This window comes from Lynx canadensis, chromosome C2 (genome assembly GCF_007474595.2).
Source record: "Lynx canadensis isolate LIC74 chromosome C2, mLynCan4.pri.v2, whole genome shotgun sequence".
Classification (NCBI taxonomy): domain Eukaryota; kingdom Metazoa; phylum Chordata; class Mammalia; order Carnivora; family Felidae; genus Lynx; species Lynx canadensis.
In genome coordinates this window covers 89,473,470-89,495,907 of record NC_044311.2, presented here as the reverse complement: position 1 = coordinate 89,495,907, position 22,438 = coordinate 89,473,470, and the positions used below count along the sequence as shown (strand labels likewise).

At 38.1% G+C, this 22,438-nt stretch overlaps 2 protein-coding genes across 2 annotated transcripts in view; both read right to left on the bottom strand.

Annotated features, from left to right (window-relative positions):
* Window positions 1-10,680, bottom strand: part of LOC115523739 (coiled-coil domain-containing protein 14-like) — a 43,320-nt gene extending 32,640 nt beyond the window's left edge. The window contains exons 1-4 of the mRNA XM_030329982.1: window positions 10,602-10,680; window positions 2,372-2,608; window positions 2,167-2,261; window positions 763-1,261 (exon numbers count right to left, since the gene is read on the bottom strand). Of these exons, the coding sequence (XP_030185842.1) occupies window positions 763-1,261; window positions 2,167-2,261; window positions 2,372-2,504 (727 nt within the window). The 5' untranslated portion in view covers window positions 2,505-2,608; window positions 10,602-10,680. The remainder of the gene's footprint in view (window positions 1-762; window positions 1,262-2,166; window positions 2,262-2,371; window positions 2,609-10,601) is intronic.
* Window positions 10,608-21,643, bottom strand: LOC115522877 (coiled-coil domain-containing protein 14-like). The gene is made up of 4 exons (XM_032594744.1): window positions 21,541-21,643; window positions 11,753-11,808; window positions 11,362-11,434; window positions 10,608-10,883 (listed from the first exon to the last, which is right to left on the bottom strand). The coding sequence occupies exons 1-4, from the start codon at window positions 21,568-21,570 to the stop codon at window positions 10,797-10,799; spliced, it is 246 nt and encodes an 81-aa protein (XP_032450635.1). The 5' UTR covers window positions 21,571-21,643; the 3' UTR covers window positions 10,608-10,796.
* Window positions 21,644-22,438: the final 795 nt, after the last annotated feature.

The window sequence follows — 22,438 nt, the reverse complement described above, 5'->3', positions numbered from 1 at the left end:
AGCCTTCAAATTAATAGTGCTATGTTCTTCCTATAAGACATTTTAAGATTTGGAATTTCTTTTTGTCTGAAAATATTAGTTATTCAGTCAGTGCTTCCACAATCAATTACTGTGTTTTCTAAGATGCCAAAACTGTAACTCACTCCAAGTGAAAGCCATTATTTAGCATATACACACAATGAAAACAAATGAATACAACTTGGCTCAAATATCTCATAATTCCATCTGAGACATTTGTCTTGATTTAATTAAAAAACCCACAAGTAAATTGAAAAGGGCATTAAAAAGTTTGGATTACTCCTCCGAGTCAGATTTGTTAAACCTTTGCAACAGTTGGTTATTAAAGAAATTATAGGAAGAAAATCTCTGCATCTTTTTAAAATAGGAAAAATTACCAGTCTATGCTAGGGAGTTAGTTAATCATCTTTAGGGGTCTTCTAACCCCTAAAAGTTTATGGCTATAAATTCTCTTTGATTGAATCTTTCCAAGGTCCTTCGGAATCAAGTAGAATGAATACATGCTTGCAAGTAAAAGACTGTTTTGATTCTTTCTTGTACATTTCAAACCCATAGGAAACATGAGGGATCAAAATCTAAACAATAAAATAGGCAGAACTCACTTCCTTATTAGCTCAAGACATATTCCTATGGAAAATATCACAAACTCTGTTGATTTTTCTAAATTTAAATGGTGACTAAATAATATGATACTGCTATTTAGCATTACCACCACAGAAATTCATTTTAAAAGTGCTCATATACCTTGCTCTGCTACCAGGGCCTTGAGCTCTCCCAACAAATACTTTATAGTTCTGACTTTTTCAGCACTCTGGTTCACATTTTTTGCTTTCTGCACATCCTTTATTCTTGAATCTTGCACGTGTATGTTTAAATCCTTTCTTTCACTTGGGACTTCTCCAATGTGTTCTTTGGCACATCTATCTTCATTACTGGACAGGAAAGCTGGTGGAAACAGAGTGGGGCTTTGGTGTGTGTGACTGTGCTGACGAGAATGCAATAGATTCATATATGTTTGAAAACATTTTAGTAGGTCTGGTTCCTTAGGAACTTCGTGTTGTGGCAGAATTCCACTGACAAGACCCAGCTGCTGGAATGGTGGAAGAGGTGGTCTGTCACTTTTGGGCAGGCTGCGTGGAACTCCAAGACCAGTACTGAAGGAATTCTTTAGAACATTTGTACAGTTCATAGAAGCAGTTTTACCTTGTGATGCAAACTGGTTGTCACCATCAGTCTGAACTTCCTAAAGACAGAAAAAAAACAAGGTAAGCCTTCAAAAATGTGAGCACTGACTTGTAGGCATTAACTATAATCAACTGAAACCAGAAATATTAGAAAATGACTTCTGCAGAATGGAGTTATAGATTACCAGTGAGGAAGCCAGATTTCCCCTCAGCACAATATTCTAGTTTTTTCAAGCTTATTAATTAGTTCCCCCTGCAATATGGGAACATTATAAAGCCATGACTACAATAAATTGTTTACAAATATCACATATGGTTTAAAGGCATCAAAAATCAGTCCACCTTGGGACTGAAACAAACTTCCACTTTGGGAAATTGCATTGCAAGAAAATAAGCTCAAACATAAAAAAAGCTTTTGTACAAACATGTTTACAGAACTGTTATGGTAGTAAAAAGCTATTAGTTAAATGTCTAACCATAGGGGAGCAATTACATAGACCACAGTATATCCACTAACTAGAGTATTCATTCACTTATTAAAAATTTACAAAAGGTATATATTAATACAGAAACACGTTCACAGTAAAATGCTAAATAAAAAAAAGTAGTATATAAAACTTATAAAATTTAATTATGACCATATTCTTAAAAGAAAGTAAACTTAAATAAAAACCAAAAAACAAAATCAGAGAATTAAGTGATTAGAAAGTGCTCTATCAATATGTTAACAGCAATTGTGCTTAAGTGGTAGGTATGGGTGATTTCTTTTTTCTTCTGATCTCTTTCCCTCCCCCTCCCACATTGTCCTTAATGAATGGGTAAAATATTTCTAGTAAAAAGTAATTTGAATAATTAGTATTTACATCCTAGGGCATTACTACAATCAGTAAATTCAAATTTCTCTCTTAAGGTGACAATTTCTAAAGGCAAATAATTATTTGTAGAATGTATAAAATGTACCCACAGAATGAACCATAGGAGGGCAGGATGGAGGCTGAAGTAACTGGACTGGGGTGGAGGTTGATAAGCCATAACTAGAATGTGGAGTTGCCTGAGACTCTAAAAGGTAAAAGGGGGAAAAGTTATCACATCTCATACTGCTTTTACAAAAAGTAGGAAACTTAATTAGAGTTTATACTCATGCATTTTAAAACATCATTCATACTAACCAGAACCAGATATGGTATGGTAGGGTATAGCAGGAATTCCATCAGGGTTGTTCTTTGAAGCCAAGTTATTCATCAGTGACATTTGGGTCTGCACATGCTCACAGAGGGCTTGGTATATTATTGGTGAATACATTCTATAATGATCTTGAAATGACCAATTCTGTGGTATATCTGATGAGTCTCTCTCACTTCCAGCAGAAGTTTCATTAGGTACATATTTCTTATTATCTGAAGATACTAATGTGGAAGAAGGAAAAAAAAAATTCTTGCAATAGGATTCTTCAAAAACTTTTATCATAAAATACAAGGGAAGAAAAAGACTCTCAGAAATAGCTCAATTCACTATATACTTTACAGAAGGGCTTTACCACTATCACCCCCTAAAGAAAATCACCTCAAATTCTCTTTTATTTTTTTTAATTTTTTTTTTAATTTTTTTTCAACGTTTATTTATTTTTGGGACAGAGAGAGACAGAGCATGAACGGGGGAGGGGCAGAGAGAGAGGGAGACACAGAATCGGAAACAGGCTCCAGGCTCTGAGCCATCAGCCCAGAGCCTGACGCGGGGCTCGAACTCACGGACCGCGAGATCCTGACCTGGCTGAAGTCGGACGCTTAACCGACTGCGCCACCCAAGCGCCCCTCAAATTCTCTTTTAAAAGTAGTTAATGAATTGTGTAAGTTCTCCAGTCAAAAATTATCTACACTACATCTTTAAAGTCTCTATTAAATGGTATTTGTGAAATCTCTCCTTCAATTATAAGACCCCTCTTTAAGGGTGTTATTTTAAAAATCCAGTAAAACTCTTTCACCTTGCTCCTTGTCCAGTTCATGCTCTCAGGGGAAAACGGAATAGGAGAGACAGAATAGTCTGTAAAAATTTGAATGCTTGGATCATTTTTTCAAAAAATCAGAGCTCCAAGACCAAGAATAAAAGTGTACTTAATCTAGACAATGGGCCCTCAAAGAAAATCTTAACCTGGCATTTAAAGTTTCCAAAGCCTGACCACAACCAACTTTTCCCACCAACTTTTTCCAACTCAAATTTTCATTCCAGTCAAGTCAATTTAGACACCCAAAAAGCTTCTCTCACCTTCCTATAACATTACTTGTGATGAACCATTCTTCCAACTCAATTCTACCCACGCACCAAGGCTCATCTGAAGGCTTCCCTCTTCCATGAAGCCTTTTCCAATCATTCTACTCCAATGACCGCTCTTCACCATCCCAGAGCACATAGTGTCTATATGAGTTATATGTCACCTGCACATTACACTATATTGCTTATCTTTCATTCTCTTGTCTATCTGACTAAACTGTAAGCTTCTTTAGGCAGGGCTGTATCTTGTGCTTCATTATTTGCCCCCATAGAGTCTCATTATTAGTCTACCTACAAAGTAGTACAAGGGAGAAACCTGGAATTAATAAACTAATACATGAAAAGCAATGTTTTCTACATAGCACTACTCTAGAGATCTAGAGAGAAAAGTATCAAGATCTATTTCCCTAATGAGATCCCCTTCACAAACTTTTTCTATAAGATTATTAATAGAAATGAGAGTGTTCTTGGTAGATCATTGGTCATCAGGGTGCAAAATAAATTCAGAAAATATCTAGCTTTTGGTAGTAGCTAAATATATATTCTAGATACAGCAAATGTATTCCCAGGTGTGAGTGTTCATGGTTACCAAAAGATCTGTACAAGGATATTCACAACAGCTTTATTTGCAGTAGCCAAAAATGTTAACATCCAAATAGCCATGAATAGTAGAAATGGATAAACTGTGGTATACTCGTACAATGGAACACTATGCAGCAATGGAAAAGAACAAATTACTCATTTTTCAACTGCCTCTATCAATCTGACAGATATAATGTATGAAAGATGTCAGACACAGACTACATAGTATATAAGTATATTTATATGAAGTTCAAATATAGGTAAAATTCTCCAATGCAGAATAGGTAAAATTCTCCAGTGCAGATAGAAGTCAGAAAACTAGTTACTTAAGGATGAGGGTAGGTGGTGAGGATGATGATGGGGCAGAAGCATGGTAGGGTGCTAAAAATGTTTTGTATCTTCATCTGGGTGGAAGCTACATGAGTGTATACATATGCAAAAATTTGTCAATTTGTGCAACTGATTTATGCAAGTTACTCATTGTTTAAAAAGTGAAGTTTTAAAAAATGGTATAGAATTCTCCAAATATATATAGCTTACTAAAAATAAAAACATTGCCAAAGCATATAAGTTACATGTAAAAGCAAAAAGTTAAAGGCAGATTAACTAATATAACCAATGAAGATTGAAAAAAAATCTAAAGAAAAAAACTACTAAATTATTATTTGACTATGAAAATGGATGAGATAGTAGATGCTTCTATTTACACTTGGGGTATGCTTCCTTTTGAGATGATCTATTCCTGTGAACATATTTCCCAGACTTGAGTACAAGTTCTAACAGTTACTAGCTGAGTAACTTTTGGCAAATTACTTAACCTCTCTTGGCCTCTTCTTCCTCATCATAAAAATGATAATAATAAAAGTATCACCTACTTCTAGCACACAGTAAGAACTTAATGTTAGATCTATTACCAAATTGCTACAAAGTCTTAACTCAGACAAGTAGATATTTCATATTCACAAATATTCCCATCCGATATCAACACTATACCTCTAAACATGTGCCCTCTGAGGTGATTAAAACGAAAAAGAAGTTATTCTTCATTATCTGAATAGATGAGCAACAAACTGGTTAATGAACATTTCTGCAAAAAAATTATTTCTTATTGGAAATACAATTTTATAATAAATCAAGTGGAAAAGTATCTCTAAAATATTTTTAGCTTTGAAACCTAAAATGGTGGAGGATGAGATCACAGGCAGCCCATGGCCATCCTGCACACTGGTCTTCCTTTCCTCATGATTCCTGGTCTCTCTTCTGCACTTGAATTTTCTTTGGTCCCATAAGACAGAATTGCCTGGTTTGATGAATTCTAGATTTTACAGTTAGGGGTCCCAAGCATTGGCTCTCATTCACCTTCTTTTCAAGGAGTAGTTTTCACAATCTCTGATAAAGCTGAGCTACACTCTTATGCCTCTGCATCTGCTAGAAGATGTCATCATCCAACATAAATTAATAAACTTCAAACATATCTCTTAAAAAATCAAAGCCTTGGGGCGCCTGGGTGGCGCAGTCGGTTAAGCGTCCGACTTCAGCCAGGTCACGATCTCGTGCTCCGTGAGTTCGAGCCCCGCGTCAGGCTCTGGGCTGATGGCTCAGAGCCTGGAGCCTGCTTCCGATTCTGTGTCTCCCTCTCTCTCTGCCCCTCCCCCGTTCATGCTCTGTCTCTCTCTGTCCCAAAAATAAATAAACGTTGAAAAAAAAAAATTAAAAAAAAAAAAAATCAAAGCCTTAGAATTAAAATGACTCAATTTATTCCTTTATTAACTTAGCCTATACAAAACTCTACTGATAATGCTACAGATTTGTATTTAAGAGGCAAATCTTAAAGCAAATTATTCAAGACAAGGTAAAAACCATAAATTCATATAAAAGATTGCATTTAGGGGCACCTGGGTGGCTCTGTTGGTTAAGTGGTCAACTTTTGATTTCAGCTCAAGTCATGATATCATGGTTTGTGAGTTTAAGCCCCCTTCGGGTTCCTTGCTGACAATGTGGATCCGGCTTGGGATACTCTCTCTTTCCCTCTCTCTCTGCCCCTCCCGTGACCCACCCCCCCAAAAAAAATAAACTTAAATTTTTTTTAAATAAATAAAAGACTGCAATTAAATTACTACTAATTTTAAAATTAAAAAAAAAAAACAGCCAAACCACCACCAACAAAATGAGCCTGTTAATACACAAACACAAATAAGATATATTTTCTTGCTCTTGTTCATTACACCAAACCACCCTACATGAAAATGTTACCTAACACATTAGGATGATGATATGTCTAATTGGTGTCAGTTGATAACTAGAACTCATGAAAGGAATGTACTCATTATTCAATCCACAAAACTTCTTTAGTCCTTGAATCCTAGCTTCTATACAAGCACTACTGCTTGGATGTACAAGTATTGTCCAGTGGTAAGATACTTTCTGCCACTCATATAGAACAAATAACCACTACAGGTAAGAGCTGCTGGATGCCTATTATAATTTGAAATATGTAAAAGAACACCTAGCCTTGAAGGGGGCAATCAATGCTCTCCCTGTAGCAGTTTATTTCCCCAAAGTGAGGGCAGCAATAGATGTATGTTACTGAAAGCATAGCCATGTGCCCATAGCATTCAACAGCTATCAAATGTAAAAAGTTGCTTATTAAAAAAATGTTTTTTCTCGGGGCGCCTGGGTGGCGCAGTCGGTTAGGCGTCCGACTTCAGCCAGGTCACGATCTCGCGGTCCGTGAGTTCGAGCCCCGCGTCGGGCTCTGGGCTGATGGCTCAGAGCCTGGAGCCTGGTTTCCGATTCTGTGTCTCCCTCTCTCTCTGCCCCTCCCCCATTCATGCTCTCTCTCTGTCCCAAAAATAAATAAACGTTGAAAAAAAAAAAAAAAAGTTTTTTCTTTAAATGTCAGGAGCACTCTCAAGAAGCTCCATGCATTTCTGGAACTGCCTTTCTGCCTCCTTACTCCCAGTCTGCATAAGGTGGGTGAGCTTGACCCCACAGACACTCAATGATCAGGCAGGTTCCAGACAGAAAATACATAAGATCACACCCCAGGAGACGGTCAACATAAAATAGTAAGATAATGTATCTTAAAACTGAAATAATACATAAGATACTAGTTAACATGCTGTAATAAATTCCTTAAAATTCTAGAGTCTGAGGATCTAGAAAGCCAGGTTTCTCTCATGTGCTCCTCCAAATCCATCCTCTACTTGTCTCCACACTGCTCTTCCTGGGATGCTAATCCATATGGATTACACTGTTAAGAGACAGTCCTCATGGGCCTCTTGTGCTCCTTTGTGTCTTGCTCAGTATACTAAGAAAGTAAGGCCTTGACCTAAGCTCTTTATCTGGGCCATTTCTCAGGGTTGTGTTTGTAGTGAATAACCTCAAAGGATAAGGTAATGTTTCCCTGAGACAAGTGCTCACTAACAACACAATGGATTTCCCAAGCTCAGTGTTCCTCAGCTGAAAGAAACCTACAGGATGAGCAGCATCCATCTGGGTCCATCACATTACCCCCACAGGAACTGGGAGTGAGGGGGAAATATGCTAACATACATGTTGCTTACTTTATTTACTGTGTGAGTAATAAAGTCCTTTGTTTCTGACCCAGGAATCTTGTGTCTCCTGCCAGCATCCATGACACAGTAAGGCTAACTTATTAGCCTGTAAGAATAAAAATCAAGTCCCAGACCTGATATACATCAAAACGGGTCCAATTGGGTCTGACCCACTGGGAGTCTTGCAAGTACCAAAGAAAGAAGAAGCATGAAGTCAGAGTATTTATTCCCAAACCCCTCTTTGAAGAAACTTGTGTCAGCTTTGTTCCTTAAATGAAGCTCATCGCTCTTCTCATGGCAGTCTACTTTAAATAACAGTTCTCCCTAACCTCATCTCTTAAGGCCTCTGCTGCTGCTGCTGGCACTGGGCTAGCATAATCCCTTGTGGTTTCCCTATACCCCACTCACTCCTTTGTAATGAGTTCCTCTGTAAATAAACCCTCCTTGAATTATCTTAGAGTGTTGCCATCTCTTTTCTGTTGCAACTCTGACTAGTAAGCAGTTAAGCTGGGATCCAGAAAGTTGCTACCATGGCACCATTGTCAGCCACATACATTCCAAATGAGAGTTCCCTAAAGAGGAATGCCCTGGACAAGAAATAGCCTGCCTTGAGAAAAAAAAGAGGAGATTAGAGGAATGAGCAATTGGTGCTACCATTCCTTTATTTGTCCATTGGGCCCCAGTAAATAGACCTTGGCTTTAAGAATTTGGACCGGGGGTTAGCACACTTTTCCTTAAAAGGCTAGAGAATAAATATTTCAGGCTTAGCAGACCAGATGGTCTCTGTCACAACACTCAACTCTATTGTTGCAGCACAAAAGTAGTCATAGCAAATACATAAATGAGGGGCGCCTGGGTGGCGCAGTCGGTTAAGCGTCCGACTTCAGCCAGGTCACGATCTCGCGGTCCGTGAGTTCGAGCCCCGCGTCGGGCTCTGGGCTGATGGCTCAGAGCCTGGAGCCTGTTTCTGATTCTGTGTCTCCCTCTCTCTCTGCCCCTCCCCCGTTCATGCTCTGTCTCTCTCTGTCGCAAAAATAAATAAACGTTGAAAAAAAAAAAAAGAAAATACATAAATGAACTAGCATGGCTGCACTCCAATAAACCTTTATTTACAAAATAAATAACAAAACATTACTTATAAATAAACCAGGCTATACTATGCTTGTCCCTAGTTTAGATCAGTGTTGCCCAATAGAAATATAATGTAAACCATGTATGCAATTAAAAATTTTCCAGTAGCTATATTAAAAAAGTAAAAATAGGTAAAATTTCAACATTTTATTTAAATCAATATATCCGAAACATTAACATTTCAACATGTAATTAATGTAAAATTTTTAGATATTTTTGTATTAAATCTTTTAAACCTAGTGTGTACTTTACACAAAGCACATCTCAACTTGGATGCAAAATTTTCATCAGAAATATCTGATCTGAATTTAGATTTAATAAAATTGATAGTTGAAAAAGTAGATTCATATATCCAAGTTATTCCAAACATGCTTAAAAGTTTTCTAATAACTGGGTCAAGTATCTGTTTTCAAATTTAAGTTAATTAAAGTAAATAACATTTGCAATTCGGCTCCTTGGTTGTACTAGCCATACTTCAAGTGCTCAATGGCCACATGCACCTAAATACCTTCTTGAACAGTGCAAGTCAAGATAATATGAAGCTAAAAATGACTACCCTCCAAGATGGATTAGTAAGTTGTTCAGTTCTCTGCCTTATTCTCCAACTCATGACATTCTGAACATCAACCTCTACTCCTATAAATGCTCTACTCTCATTTTCTCAGCCTGTTTGCCTGGATCCAGATCTCTTAATAGTCAGGGCTGTTGCTGTGGATAACTTTCTAGACTTTACCTCTTGCCTAAGCTGATTCTAATCATGCACTGCTGCGCTGATATTTTTGGCCTGCCTGAACCACAGAACTAGCTAGTCTCATTCTTGTCTATCTGAATTCCCATTGTGGATATTTTCATCTCCATTTTGGGCTATCTTGTTCTACAGGCCTCCAGGGGGCAACATAATCAAAACTTGTTTGTTCTAAACTGTTTGCTGAATTATTACACTTTATAAAGTCAGCAAAGTTAACAGGGAGGATGTAAAATATTCTTGGCTACATTCACCATCAAGCAGTGGAAGGCTGTCTTTCCTTACTTACCTACCCAACTTGGAATTTTACCTTCTTAGGTACCATGTATTCTAACTGTGCAGCTCAACAAGTTGAGTTGCTAAACCTACTTAGGATATATACACATAAAATGATTTTAAATCAATTAGTATCTGTAAGTATGCACATGAAACAAAACCAATTTGTGGTTATCTATAGAAAGAAGTGGTAAGGAGAACAAAGATAACTCTATATACCTCCCAAATGTCATTCTGAGTTTGAACCTTTTCTTCTACAAAACCCAGTCACTTTTTCTACTTTTCTTCTTGGGAAAGTGATAGTAAACAAAGCAACTACCCAGTAATTAGAAGCTGAATAGAGAAAGAGAAGCATAAGCACACACATACACCTTAATAACCACATATTATTAAAATGAAAGACCAACTGCATAATCCCAATAGTTTATCAAAACCCTCATAATTAAAGATTTTATATATATATTAAAGATTTTATTTATTCTTTAAGTAATCTCTGTATCCAACATGGGGGTCAAACACTCAACCCCACGATCAAGAGTCTCATATTCCACTGACTGAGCCAGCCAGGTACCCCAAAGCTTATATTTAAACAAAAAAAGGGGTGCCTGGGTGGCTCAGTCAGTTAAGTACCTGATTCTTGATTTGGGCTTGGGTCATAATCTCATAGTTTGTGGGATCAAGTCCTGAGTTGGGCTCTGCACTGAAAGTGTGGAGCCTGCTTGGGATTCTCTCCTTCTGCCCCTCCCCGACTTATGCGCGCTCATGTGCACGTTCTCTGTCTCAAATAAATAAATAAACATCAAAAAACAAAACAAAAAACAAAACAGAGAAAATACTTACAAATTTCTTTCCGGACTCCTGAAGGAACATGTTTTTCATGTCCTTTCTTTTGGATCCAAATCTTTTGCCTTCTAAAGATCTGGGATTATATCTATTTTCTGAATATGCTATTTCTGAACCTATTAATAATTAAAACAAAACTTCATTTGTATTAAGAGAATTATTAATTTAGAAAAGGTGGTTAGCAAAGGACATTTAAAAAATTAAAAAACCTGAATCTTCATTTCTTAAAATGTCCCGCAGCAAAGAAGCACAACCATCAAGCCCTTGCACAGTTTCAGTCTGTAAGGAGAAACTCATTTAGAAATTCATATATAAAATTTTAGCACAGAAAACAACAACAAATTATATAGTTTTAAAAAAATTTTTAGAAGCAATTTATTATTGGTAGAAAACATGTTTTAAAGCAAAAAGCCTTCATATGTCCTTAAGGCAATTAATACTTAACCTTTGCACCTTTATTCCTACTTTTTAGCTTTTACCTGAAGACTCATTAAGATACTGCATATTGTAGGGGCATCTGGGTGGCTCAGTCAGTCAATCCTCTGACTCTTGATTTTGGCTCAGGTCACGAACTCATAGTTGGTGAGATGGAGCCCCACATCAGGCTCTACACTGATAGCACGGAGTCTCCTTGAGATTCTCTCTTTCCCTCTCTCTCTGTCCCTCTCCCACTCTTGCTCTTTCTCTTCCTCCCTCAAAAATAAATAAACATTTTAAAAAAGATAGTATATATTTTATCTATTCAGTTTAATCTTACCTGACTTTCTGAGTCAGAATGGATAGGATAGCCAGAATCTGCATTAAAACGTGATATCTTTCTTAAATGTGTCCTAGAAAACAAGTTCATTAATATTTTCACATACTACAAAATTTGTTTCTAAAATATAAGTAGTCATTTTCTTCCCAGTAAAGATTGAATAAGGAAGCTTGTCCATAAGATGGGATTTATATAAGATTTTATAATGATTATAAAGATTATTAAACACTAAGATGATCAACATGGGTAGATATGGAAGGTTCCTCCCCAGAGTCTGTGAAGGTAGATACCTATCTAGTCTTCTGGGACAGGCAAAATTTAGTCCAGCCCAAAGACTCAAGAAAAACTCTCTTGACATTTTCTCAAGTGGTGAACTTCTTTAAGTACTTACCCTTTCTTTCCATTTGTTAATTTAGCAGGCCCAGTGTGTTTCACTGAAGATATCACCTATGGTATAATGCATTAAATTATAGTAAATATACACATATTTTTCTATTATATTCTCAGTAGGTTGTCTTGACAAAACCTGAAATGTTGCTTCCTTTCTTTTTGTGATAAAAATATAACATGAAATTTGCCAGTGTGGCCACTTTTTATTAAACAGTTCTGTGGCATTAAATAAATTCAGTGACATTAAATATATTCACACTGCTGTACCTAACATCCATCTCCAGAACGTTCTCATCTTGCCAAAATGAAATTCTGTATCCATTACACATTAACTTCCCATCCACTCCTTCCCTCAGCCCCTGGCAACCACGCTTCTACTTAGAGTCTCTATGAATTTGACTACTCTAGGAAGCTCATATAAGTGGAATCATACAGTGTTTGTCCTTTTGTGACTGGCTTATTTCACTTAATCTAATGTCTTGTAGTAAGTGTCAAAATTCCCGTCCTTTTTAAGGCTGAATAATATTCCATTTGATGTATATATCATGTTATCAATTTTTTTAAAGGTGATATATCATACAAATCCACAATTACAATTGAAATCAATAAATTATTTGTTCTAAGTAAAATGTCAAGCAAACAAGACATATTTGTTCCTTAAGTTTAAGCTGAAAATAAGGTTGAGATATTATTTTAACCAGAAGTATCTACTACAGTAAATTTGGACTAAACTCAATCTCTGAACATGTTCTATATTCCCCAGTCTTCAAAACATGTAAGTTAAAGATAGAGCGCAGAGTTCATAACTCTGATTCTACTTATCTACATTTATTTATTTATTATTTATTTATTTATTTATTTATTTATTAAATTTATTGTCAAGTTGGCTACCATACAGAGTATACAGTGTGCTCTTGGTTTTGGGGGTAGATTACTGTGATTCATTGCTTGTAGACAATACCCAGTGCTCATCCCAACAAGTGCCCTCCTCAATGCCCATCACCCATTTTCCCCTCTCCTCCACCACCCCCCCATCAACCTTCAGTTTGTTTTCTGTATTTAAGTGTCTCTTATGTTTACCTCCCTCCCTCTCTGTTTATAACTAGTTTTCCCCTTCCTTTTCCCCATGGTCTTCTGTTAAGTTTCTCAATTTCCACATATGAGTGAAAACATATTATATCTGTCTCTGACTGACTTATTTCACTTAGCATAATACCCTCCAGTTCCATCCACGTTGCTACAAATGGCAGGATTTCATTCTTTCTCATTGCCAGGTAGTATCCCATTGTATACATAAACCACATCTTCTTTATCCATTCATCAGTTGATGGACATTTAGGCTCTTTCCATAATTTGGCTATTATTGAAAAGCACTGCTATAAACATTGGGGGACATGTGTCCCTATGCATCAGCATTCCTGTATCTTTGGATAAATTCCTAGTAGTGCTATTGCTGGGTTGTAGGGTAGTTCTATTTTTTAATTTTTTGAAGAGCCTCCACACTGTTTTCCAGAGCGGCTGCACCAGTTTGCATTCCCACCAACAGTGCAAGAGGGTTTCCATTTCTCCACATTCCTGCCAGCATCTGTAGTCTCCTGAGTTGTTCATTTTAGCCACTCTGACCAGTGTGAGCTGGTATCTGTGTGGTTTTGATTTGTATTTCCCTGATGATGAGTGACACTGAGCATCTTTTCATGTGTCTATTGGTCATCTGGATGTCTTCTTCAGAAAAGTGTCTATTCATGTCTTCTGCCCATTTCTTCATTGGGTTATTTGTTTTTTGGGTGTTGAGTTTGGTAAGTTCCATATAGATTTTGGATACTAACCCTTTATCTAATTTGTCATTTGCAAATATCTTTTCTCATTCTGTTGGTTACCTTTTAGTTTTGTTGTTTCCTCTGCAGTGCAGAAGCTTTTTATCTTGATGAGGTCCCAACAAGGGACCTAGGTTTTTCATGCATTTTGAGTTCATTTTTGTGTATGGTATAAGAAAGTGGCCTAGTTTCATTCTTCTGTATGTTGCTGTCCAGTTCTCCCAGCACCATTTGCTAAAAAGACTTTTTTCCATTGAATACTCTTTCCTGCTTTGTCAAAAATTAGTTGGCCATACATTTGTGGGTCCAACCCTGGGTTCTCTATTCTATTCCATTGGTGTATGTGTCCATTGGTGTATGGTGCCAATACCATACAGTCTTGATGATTACAGCTTTGTAGTAGAGGCTAAAGTCTGGGATTGTGATGCCTTCCACTTTGGTTTTCTTTCTCAACATTATTTTGGCTATTCGGGGTCTTTTGTGGTTCCATACAAATTTTAGGATTGTTTGTTCTAGCTTTGAGAAAAATGCTGGCACAATTTTGATTGGGATTGCATTGAATGTGTAGATTGCTTTGGGTAGTATTGACATTTTAACAATAATTATTCTTCCAACCCATGAGCATGGAATGTTTTTCCATTTCTTTGTGTCTTCAATTTCCTTCATAAGTTTTCTATAGTTTTCAGCATACATATCTTTTACATATTTGATTAGGCTTATTCCTAGGTATTTTATGGTTCTTGGGGCAATTGTAAATGGGATCCATTTCTTGATTCTCTTTCTGTTGCTTCATTATTGGTGTACAGAAGTGCAACCAATTTCTGTACATTGATTTTGTATCCTGCGACTTTGCTGAATTCATGTATCAGTTGGAGCAGCTTTTTGGTGGTCTTTCAGGTTTTCCATGTAGAGTATCATGCCATCTGTGAAAAGTGAAAGTTTAACTTCTTCTTTGCCAATGTGGATGCCTTTTATTTCATTTTGTTGTTTGACTGCTGAGGCTAGGACTTCCAACAATAGTTATCCGGGGCGCCTGGGTGGCGCAGTCGGTTAAGCGTCCTACTTCAGCCAGGTCACGATCTCGCGGTCCGTGAGTTCGAGCCCCGCGTCGGGCTCTGGGCTGATGGCTCAGAGCCTGGAGCCTGTTTCCGATTCTGTGTCTCCCTCTCTCTCTGCCCCTCCCCCGTTCATGCTCTGTCTCTCTCTGTCCCAAAAATAAATAAAATTTGAAAAAAAAAAATAGTTATCCACATTATTTAGAATGCCTGACAAGACCAGCCCATGGAAACTCTACCATTCTTCTTTACCTACAGCTCATTCCCTCACTTTTTCTTTTCAAACTCATATAACAATATTGTTTTTGAAAAAACAATTTTATTTTAAAAGTAAAATAAGTGGGCTAATTTTTGTGTAGAAGAAAAAAAATGCACTTGCTTTAACATGCATCCATGTTATCTTGAAAGTTAGGCAACAAACAGTTCGTTGTGTTTGCCTCTGGGGAGGGAAACTGAGAATCTAGAGGACAGAGCAAGGGAGATTTTCCAAGGTATGCCTCTTTATATCTTAATAACTTATATCAATAAATATAATCTCTATTTAAAATGTAATTTTTAGGGGCGCCTGGGTGGCGCAGTCGGTTAAGCGTCCGACTTCAGCCAGGTCACGATCTCGCGGTCCGTGAGTTCGAGCCCCGCGTCAGGCTCCGGGCTGATGGCTCGGAGCCTGGAGCCTGCTTCCGATTCTGTCTCCCTCTCACTCTGCCCCTCCCCCGTTCATGCTCTGTCTCTCTCTGTCCCAAAAATAAATAAACATTGAAAAAAAAATTAAAAAAAAAAATAAAATAAAATAAAATGTAATTTTTAGGGGTGCCTAGGTGGCTCAGCATCTGACTTCAGTTCAGGTCATGATTTCACAGTCGTGAATCTGAGCCACAAGTTGGGCTCTGTGCTGACAGCTCAGAGCCCGGAGACTGCTTCGAATTTTGTGTCTCCCTCTCTCTGCCCTTCCCCAGCTTGCACGCACGCTCTCTCAAAAATAAACATTCAAAAAATTTTTAATTAAAATACAATTTTTAAAAGACATAATGGGGTGCCTGGGTGGCTCAGTCGGTTGAGCGTCCAACTTCAGCTCAGGTCATAATCTCATGGTCAGTGGATTCAAGCCCTGCATTGGGCTCTGTACTGACAGCTCAGAGCCTGGAGGCTGCTTCAGATTCTGTCTCTCCCCCTCTCTCTGCTCCTCCCCCACTCACGCTCTATTTCTCAAAATTGAATAAATGTTAAAAAAAATTTTTTTAAAGACATGAGTTAAATTCCCTACTCACCCCCTCATTTCACCCTTCACAAGTAGTCACTGTTGGCAGTTACATTAATGGTTTTTCTTTACATGTTGACATATTTCATCCCAAGATAGCTTTGAGCAGTAACTATTAAACTAATCTGGAGTTATATGCTACTGAGAATACATTTTAAAAATTGGGTTAATGGAGTTATATTTCTTCTTGAGATAACTTGGGATATGATAGAGTCATGAAGCCAGTAAAGAGAACCAACCTTATAGGAAATAAGATCCTACATAGTACTGCTCCACTGGTCCCTGCATGACACCTTCAGGGTCCTTCCCTTTTATATATACGTATGTTGGTGTCCTGGCCAAAACCGTAATAAAATTCCAAACCATGGTATTCCAATACACTGGACCAAGTCCAAAAACAGCTACTGCAATTATTATCTTTCAAAATTAAAAACAAAAAGTATAGAGAGGTAAATGTATGGCATAATTGTAAGATTACACGTGATCTTTCTCCAAAAAACATGCATGAGCTTATATAACAGAAAGTCAGGTAATGAAAATTACCCAGGATAAAAGCACCCTAAAAAAGTAACTATCATATTGGCACATTTTCATCAAAACTCTCTTTTGTAATTTTCATTCTGAAATAACAGTACAAAGAATTTCTATATACACTTTACCCAGATTCCCCAACTGTTGACATTTTACTACATCTGCCATGTTCTCTCAAAATATATGCAAAACAAAATATATACAATAAAAACATAGAGAAATACTAAGTATTAGTGGTTTTCCTGAACTATTTCAGGCTAAGTTACAGATATGATACCCTTTTATATTAAATATTTATGCCTAAATATTTTCTAAGAACGAGGTCACTTATATAACTATGATATAATTATCAAAATCAGGAAATTAATATTGACACTGTATTATAAACTACAGATTTTATTCACATTTTGCCAATTATTCCAATAATGTCCTTTATTAAAAAAAATATTCTGGTCCATACCCAATGCAGGATCATATGTTGCATTTAATTGTCATACCTCATTAGTCTCCTTTAATCTGGAACAGTTCCTTGGATTACCGCTCATTGTCTTCCATAACCTTCACATATTTAAAGAGTACAAGCCACTTACATTGTAGAATGTCCCTCTTGACATTTAGACTTGTCTGATGTTCCCCCATGATTAGATTCAGGTTGTGCATTTTTGGCAGGAATACCACAAAAGGGAAATTTTGTCCTTCTTAATGTAAGTAGGCATGTGGTACCAGTTTGTCCCATTACTGGTAATGTAAACTTTGATCATTTAAGATGGCATCTGCCAGGTTTTTCACTGTTAGTATTAAGGTATTTTTAACATTGTATTAAGTAATTAATGGGGAGATACTTGAGATTATGCAGACTTCTATTCATCAGATTCACCCAGTAGTTGTAGCATCCCTTGAATGATTGCCTTAATCCCAACTGTTTGTGAAATGGTGATTTGTGTAACTTCCATCTTCCTTCTATAGTTATTAGTTGGCATTCAACTGTAGGTAAGCACTTTTCCTTTGTTGTTTGTTAGTATGGATCAGTGATTCCTGTTATGCCATGGGTTATGATCCATCATCATCATTATTTAGAATACTCTGATGCTCCAATTGACCCAGATTCTATCAGTGGTAGTCTCTTCAAACTAGCTCCTGTATCATTTTAACATGGCCCCATTATTTTTTGAGCAATTCCTTACTTTCTGCAACAAGGTGCTCTGGGCTCTTCTTTTGTTGTTGTTTCACTGTAGTAAGAATACATAACACGAAACCTACTTTCTTAAATTTTTAAGTGCACAATACTATACAGGTGATTACTTGTATGATATTGTACAGCAGATCTCTAGAACTTATTTATCTTGTATAACTGAAACTTTATACCCAGTGGATAGCAACTCCCCAATTCCCCCTCCCTCCAGACCAGCCCCTGGCATCTACCATTCCGCTCTCTGCTTCTGAGTGTGACTATCTTAGGTCCCTTATGGAAGTGGAATAATGCACTGTCTGTCCTTTTGACTGGCTTATTTCACTTAGCATAATATCCTCAAGGTTCATCCATGTTGCACATGGCAGGATTTTTTTAAGGCTGAAAAATATTCTATTGTGTGTATATAGCATATTCTTTACCCATTTAACTATCAATAGACATTTAGATTGTTTCCACATCTTGACTAATAATGTGAATAATGCTGCAATGAACAGAGAAGTGCAAATATTTCTTTGAGATCATGTTTTCAATTCTTTTGGAAAAAAAATCTGGAGTAGAACTTCTGGACCATACAAGAGCTCTATTTTTAATTTTTTGAGGAACCATCATACTGTTTTCCATAGCAGCTGCACCATTTTTCATTTCTGCAAAAAGTGTACAAGTATTCCAATTTCTCCACATTCTCACCAATAAGAATAGCCATCTAAAGAGGTGTAAGATGCTATCTCACCGTGGTTTTGATTTGCATTTCCCTAATGACTAGTAACGTTGAGCACCTTTTCATGTGCTTTTTCATGTGCCTTTTATGTATCTTCTTTGGAGAAATGTCTATTCAGGCCCTTTGCTCATTTTTTAATCAGATTATTTGGTTTTTTGCTATTAGGTTGTAGGAGTTCCTTATATATTTTAGGTGTTAACCCTTTAGTAGGCAGAGGGTTTACAACTCTTTTTTCCCATTCCATAAGTTGCCTTTTCACTCTGTTGTTTCCTTTACTCTGCAGATGCTTTTTATTTTGATGTATCCAGGCTCATCTTATAATTTTCCTGTTCCAGCTGTGGAGTTGACCATTCCTCCTAGAAGTCATGGTTCCTTTTAGCGAATGATATTTAGAAACCAGATCTAGACACTAGATTTTGCTACTGGGTCTTCCAATCTTTTCCCATATGGATTTTCTTAGTCATAATGACTAGCTAGTTGCAAAAAAGTAAATCGTATGATTTTATTTTTAAATATTTTTCCATATTAACATAACTTCACAAAATTTTTTAATGGTTGTATAATATTTTCTTGAGTGGAAGTAATATAACACATCCTTGGTTTGCTTCTATTTTTCACAATTGAAAAACAAGCCTGAAATAAACATTTCCATGTACAAAAAAAAGCGTTTTCATACTCAGGATTAAAAGCTTATTTATTTGGTGAAAGGCTATAATTCATTTAATAGCTCTTGATACAATTTACAAAAACACTCTCAAAAAGGAGTGCCCCAAACCACAATGCATGAGACCATAATTTTTCTTTATCTCACATTTACTTCTACCGGGTATTATCATTAAACTTTTTTTCTTTGCTATTTGAGAAAAATATATGCATTTCTTACAAGTTGTATCTCCTACTAACAGGTGCAAAGTAAGATTACATTTGTAGAATAATTTAATTCACACCCTATGATTTATCATTTCTGTGAGCTAGGAACCTAAATTACAGAAAGGAGGCTTGTTCAAAGTCATACATCTAATTATAGTATAATGTTTAAAAGAAGGGACTCTGGGACCAACTATGTGGGTCTGAATCCTGCTCCACTGCTAACCAGTTTTGTAACTGTAGGAAAATTATTCGAGGTCTTCATCCCTCAATTTCCTCATCTATAAAATGGAGATGATAATAGTATCTACTTCATAAGGCTATTATGAATATTAAATGAATTAGAAGCACTGTGGAAAAACACTTAAGAGTAACATCTACCACACAAGTGCTACCTCAGTGTTAGCTATTCTTTTTTTTTTTAATTTTTTAAAATGTTTATTTACTTTTGAGAGAAAGAATGAGAGAGACAGAGGTGTGAGCACGGGAGGGACAGAGAGAGGGAGACACAGAATCTGAAGCAGGCTCCAGGCTCTGAGCGGTCAGCACAGAGCCCGATGCGGGGCTTGAACCCACAGACTGAGAGATCATGACCTAAGCTGAAGTCGGAGGCCCAACCGACTGAGCCACCCAGGCGCCCCATTTTTCTTTTTTTTTTAATGTTTATTTATTTTTGAGAGACAGAGAGAGATACAGCATGAGCAGGGGAGGGGCAGAGAGAGAGACACACACAGAATTCGAAGCAGTCTCCAGACTCAGCTGTCAGCACAGAGCCGATGTGGGGCTTGAACTCACAGACCACGAGTTCATGACCTGAGCCAAAGTCGGACACTTAACGACTGAGCCACCCAGGTACCCCAGTGTTAGCTATTCTTACCATTAAGATGGTCGTAAACTGTTTTTAAGGGGACCAAATTTTGTTGCACATTTATGCCAAGAGTGAGATAGATGTTTTACCAGGTTCTCTCATGTAATTCTCCCCAATTCTTTGAGGCAGGATTTTATACCTATTTACAACTACTTTATGGCTAAGGGAAAGGAGGCTCAGAGTAGAAAGCACTTTGCTTAATATCACTACCATAGTAATGGCAGAATAGGAATGTGAATCTTGAAGGTGACCATGATTACAAAAAACCACGTTTTCCCCCTTGCTGACTGCACATATTCTGAGTTCATTCAATGTAAGAGAAAGATCTATAAGGGTGAGGATGCTCAGGAAGTACTCATGAAGAAAGTCTGAGCCAGGTATTTTTTTTTAAGGCATTAAGATTATATTAATGGGAAGACAGTATCATAGGTGAGTTGATATCAAGTGAGAGAATGAGAGACGTGGATATATTAAAGAGGATAAGATCACTCCAGGTAGTGAGTCTGTGTGAGAAATAGTTGATTCATTACCTAGAAATCTACTATATGCTATGTGCTATCCCAGGCCTTGAGGATATCGAGATAAATTGTGCAGTAAGGGAGGTATATAGATTAGGAAGATCCCTAGTATGAAAAGCAGTTTAATAATGGTCAGCACAAAGCACAAAAGGGGGAAGCAAGGAGCACCCAAACAATGGGAAGTGAGAGGGGTAGGGAAGGCTCTTGAGTGGCTCCTGAGCTGAGGGAAAAGATAGAAAGTGGAGGTACCAGGAACAGAGGTGCATTCCAGGCAGTACAGAAAGGAAGTGCAAAGACATGGAAGCATGAGAGGGCATGGGGCATCCAGGACACTGAAGAACATATCAGTGAATAGTGCTGGATACACTTGGAGGGGGGGCGGGTCTGGTAAGGAATGCACTAGGGGAATCAAAAATAGCTGTGTTGACAGGCCAAAGAACTGAGATTTTACCTTGAAAGAGGATTCGTGTAGATTTTAAAGCAGAAAATAAATCATTTAGCGACAACGAGGGGGGTGCTTTTGGAAAGGGTAAGGCTGTCGGTGGGGGCACTAACTGGGAGGACTTTAGTTTTTACAAGTAGTTGTAAAATACCAGTAATTGTGACGGAAGACCAGCTAATAGCACACTTGGTGGAAAAGCCAAGAAACTGTATTTGATGCAAACAATATACTGAGCGTTGGAGAGGTTAAGTCACCCTACCCAGGACGGAGGCTGGCCTCGAACCGGCGCCCTACACCAAAGCCAACGCTCTGGAAGACTACAATTAAACAGAACATACATCTATGGACAGTGCGGCTGTGCTAGGATGTTAACATTGGGTGTCCCCCCAACTCCCCTCTCCCAGCATTTTAACGCCGCCACATTGTCTTTGCTTTATTTTTTTCAGAGTTTTGCACTTCTCCTGGCCCTTGCCCCCTCAGTCCCTCTATACCCCCATAGTGGACGCCTCAGGTCCGCAGCCCTCACCTGGCCCGATCGAGATCCGGACCTGACCATCTCTCGCAGCCTCAGAAAAGCCCAGACGGAGGGAAGTAAAGCCAAACGATAAAAGAAATTACCGCCGTGGACTCCCGGATCCCCTTGGCCCCGCCCCCCGAGCTTCCGCTTTCCGGGAAGGAGCCCGCCGAAGTGTCGCGCCTCATATCTCGTGAGTGCTTGCGGGTCGTCTCCAGTACTCCCCAGCGCAGCACCCTGAGCTTACGCAATAGACCCCTCCCGGTGCCTTGCTCGTCACACACTGGCAGAGAAAGTGGGAGAAGTCCACAGAACGCCGCAGGCCGGGCGGGGAGGGCGGCCGCGGGGCGGGAGGGGCCCGGGGTATTGGGGGCGAGGGTTGGCAGAGGGGGCGGTGTCAGCCGGAGGGGCGGGGCCGAAAGGAGCCGGGCTCCTGAACACATGAAAGAACTTCTGAAGAACCGCTACCTGAATTGAGCCGAGGGAAGAGGCGACAAGGACTCTCAAGGGCCCAGAGGAAGGGACTGAGGGAGAGGACCAACAGGTTTCAGAAGAATTGGCTCGGCTCGGTGTTTTGTGTGCCATTTTGAATGATTTTGGTTTTGATAGTCATAAAAGTCAATCCTTGTCTAGTTAGCTTTGTGTAATTCTGATTGCACTGTGGCCCTTGATCTCAGAATGGTGCTCATTAGTTGGGATTTTTGTTTACTTCCATGCATAGTTTGCTCTTCAGTCGAGGGGTAATTACTGTTAATGAAGAATGACTCCGTATTCTTACATCAGCATGCTGCACGATTTTTAATGGAAATTAGTCTTTGGTGTTTAAGACATTGAGTTTGGGGTTAATGTTTTAAATCATGGGGAGAAATTAAATAAGCCAACTAATTACATTTTTAATAAGAAGGGCTAG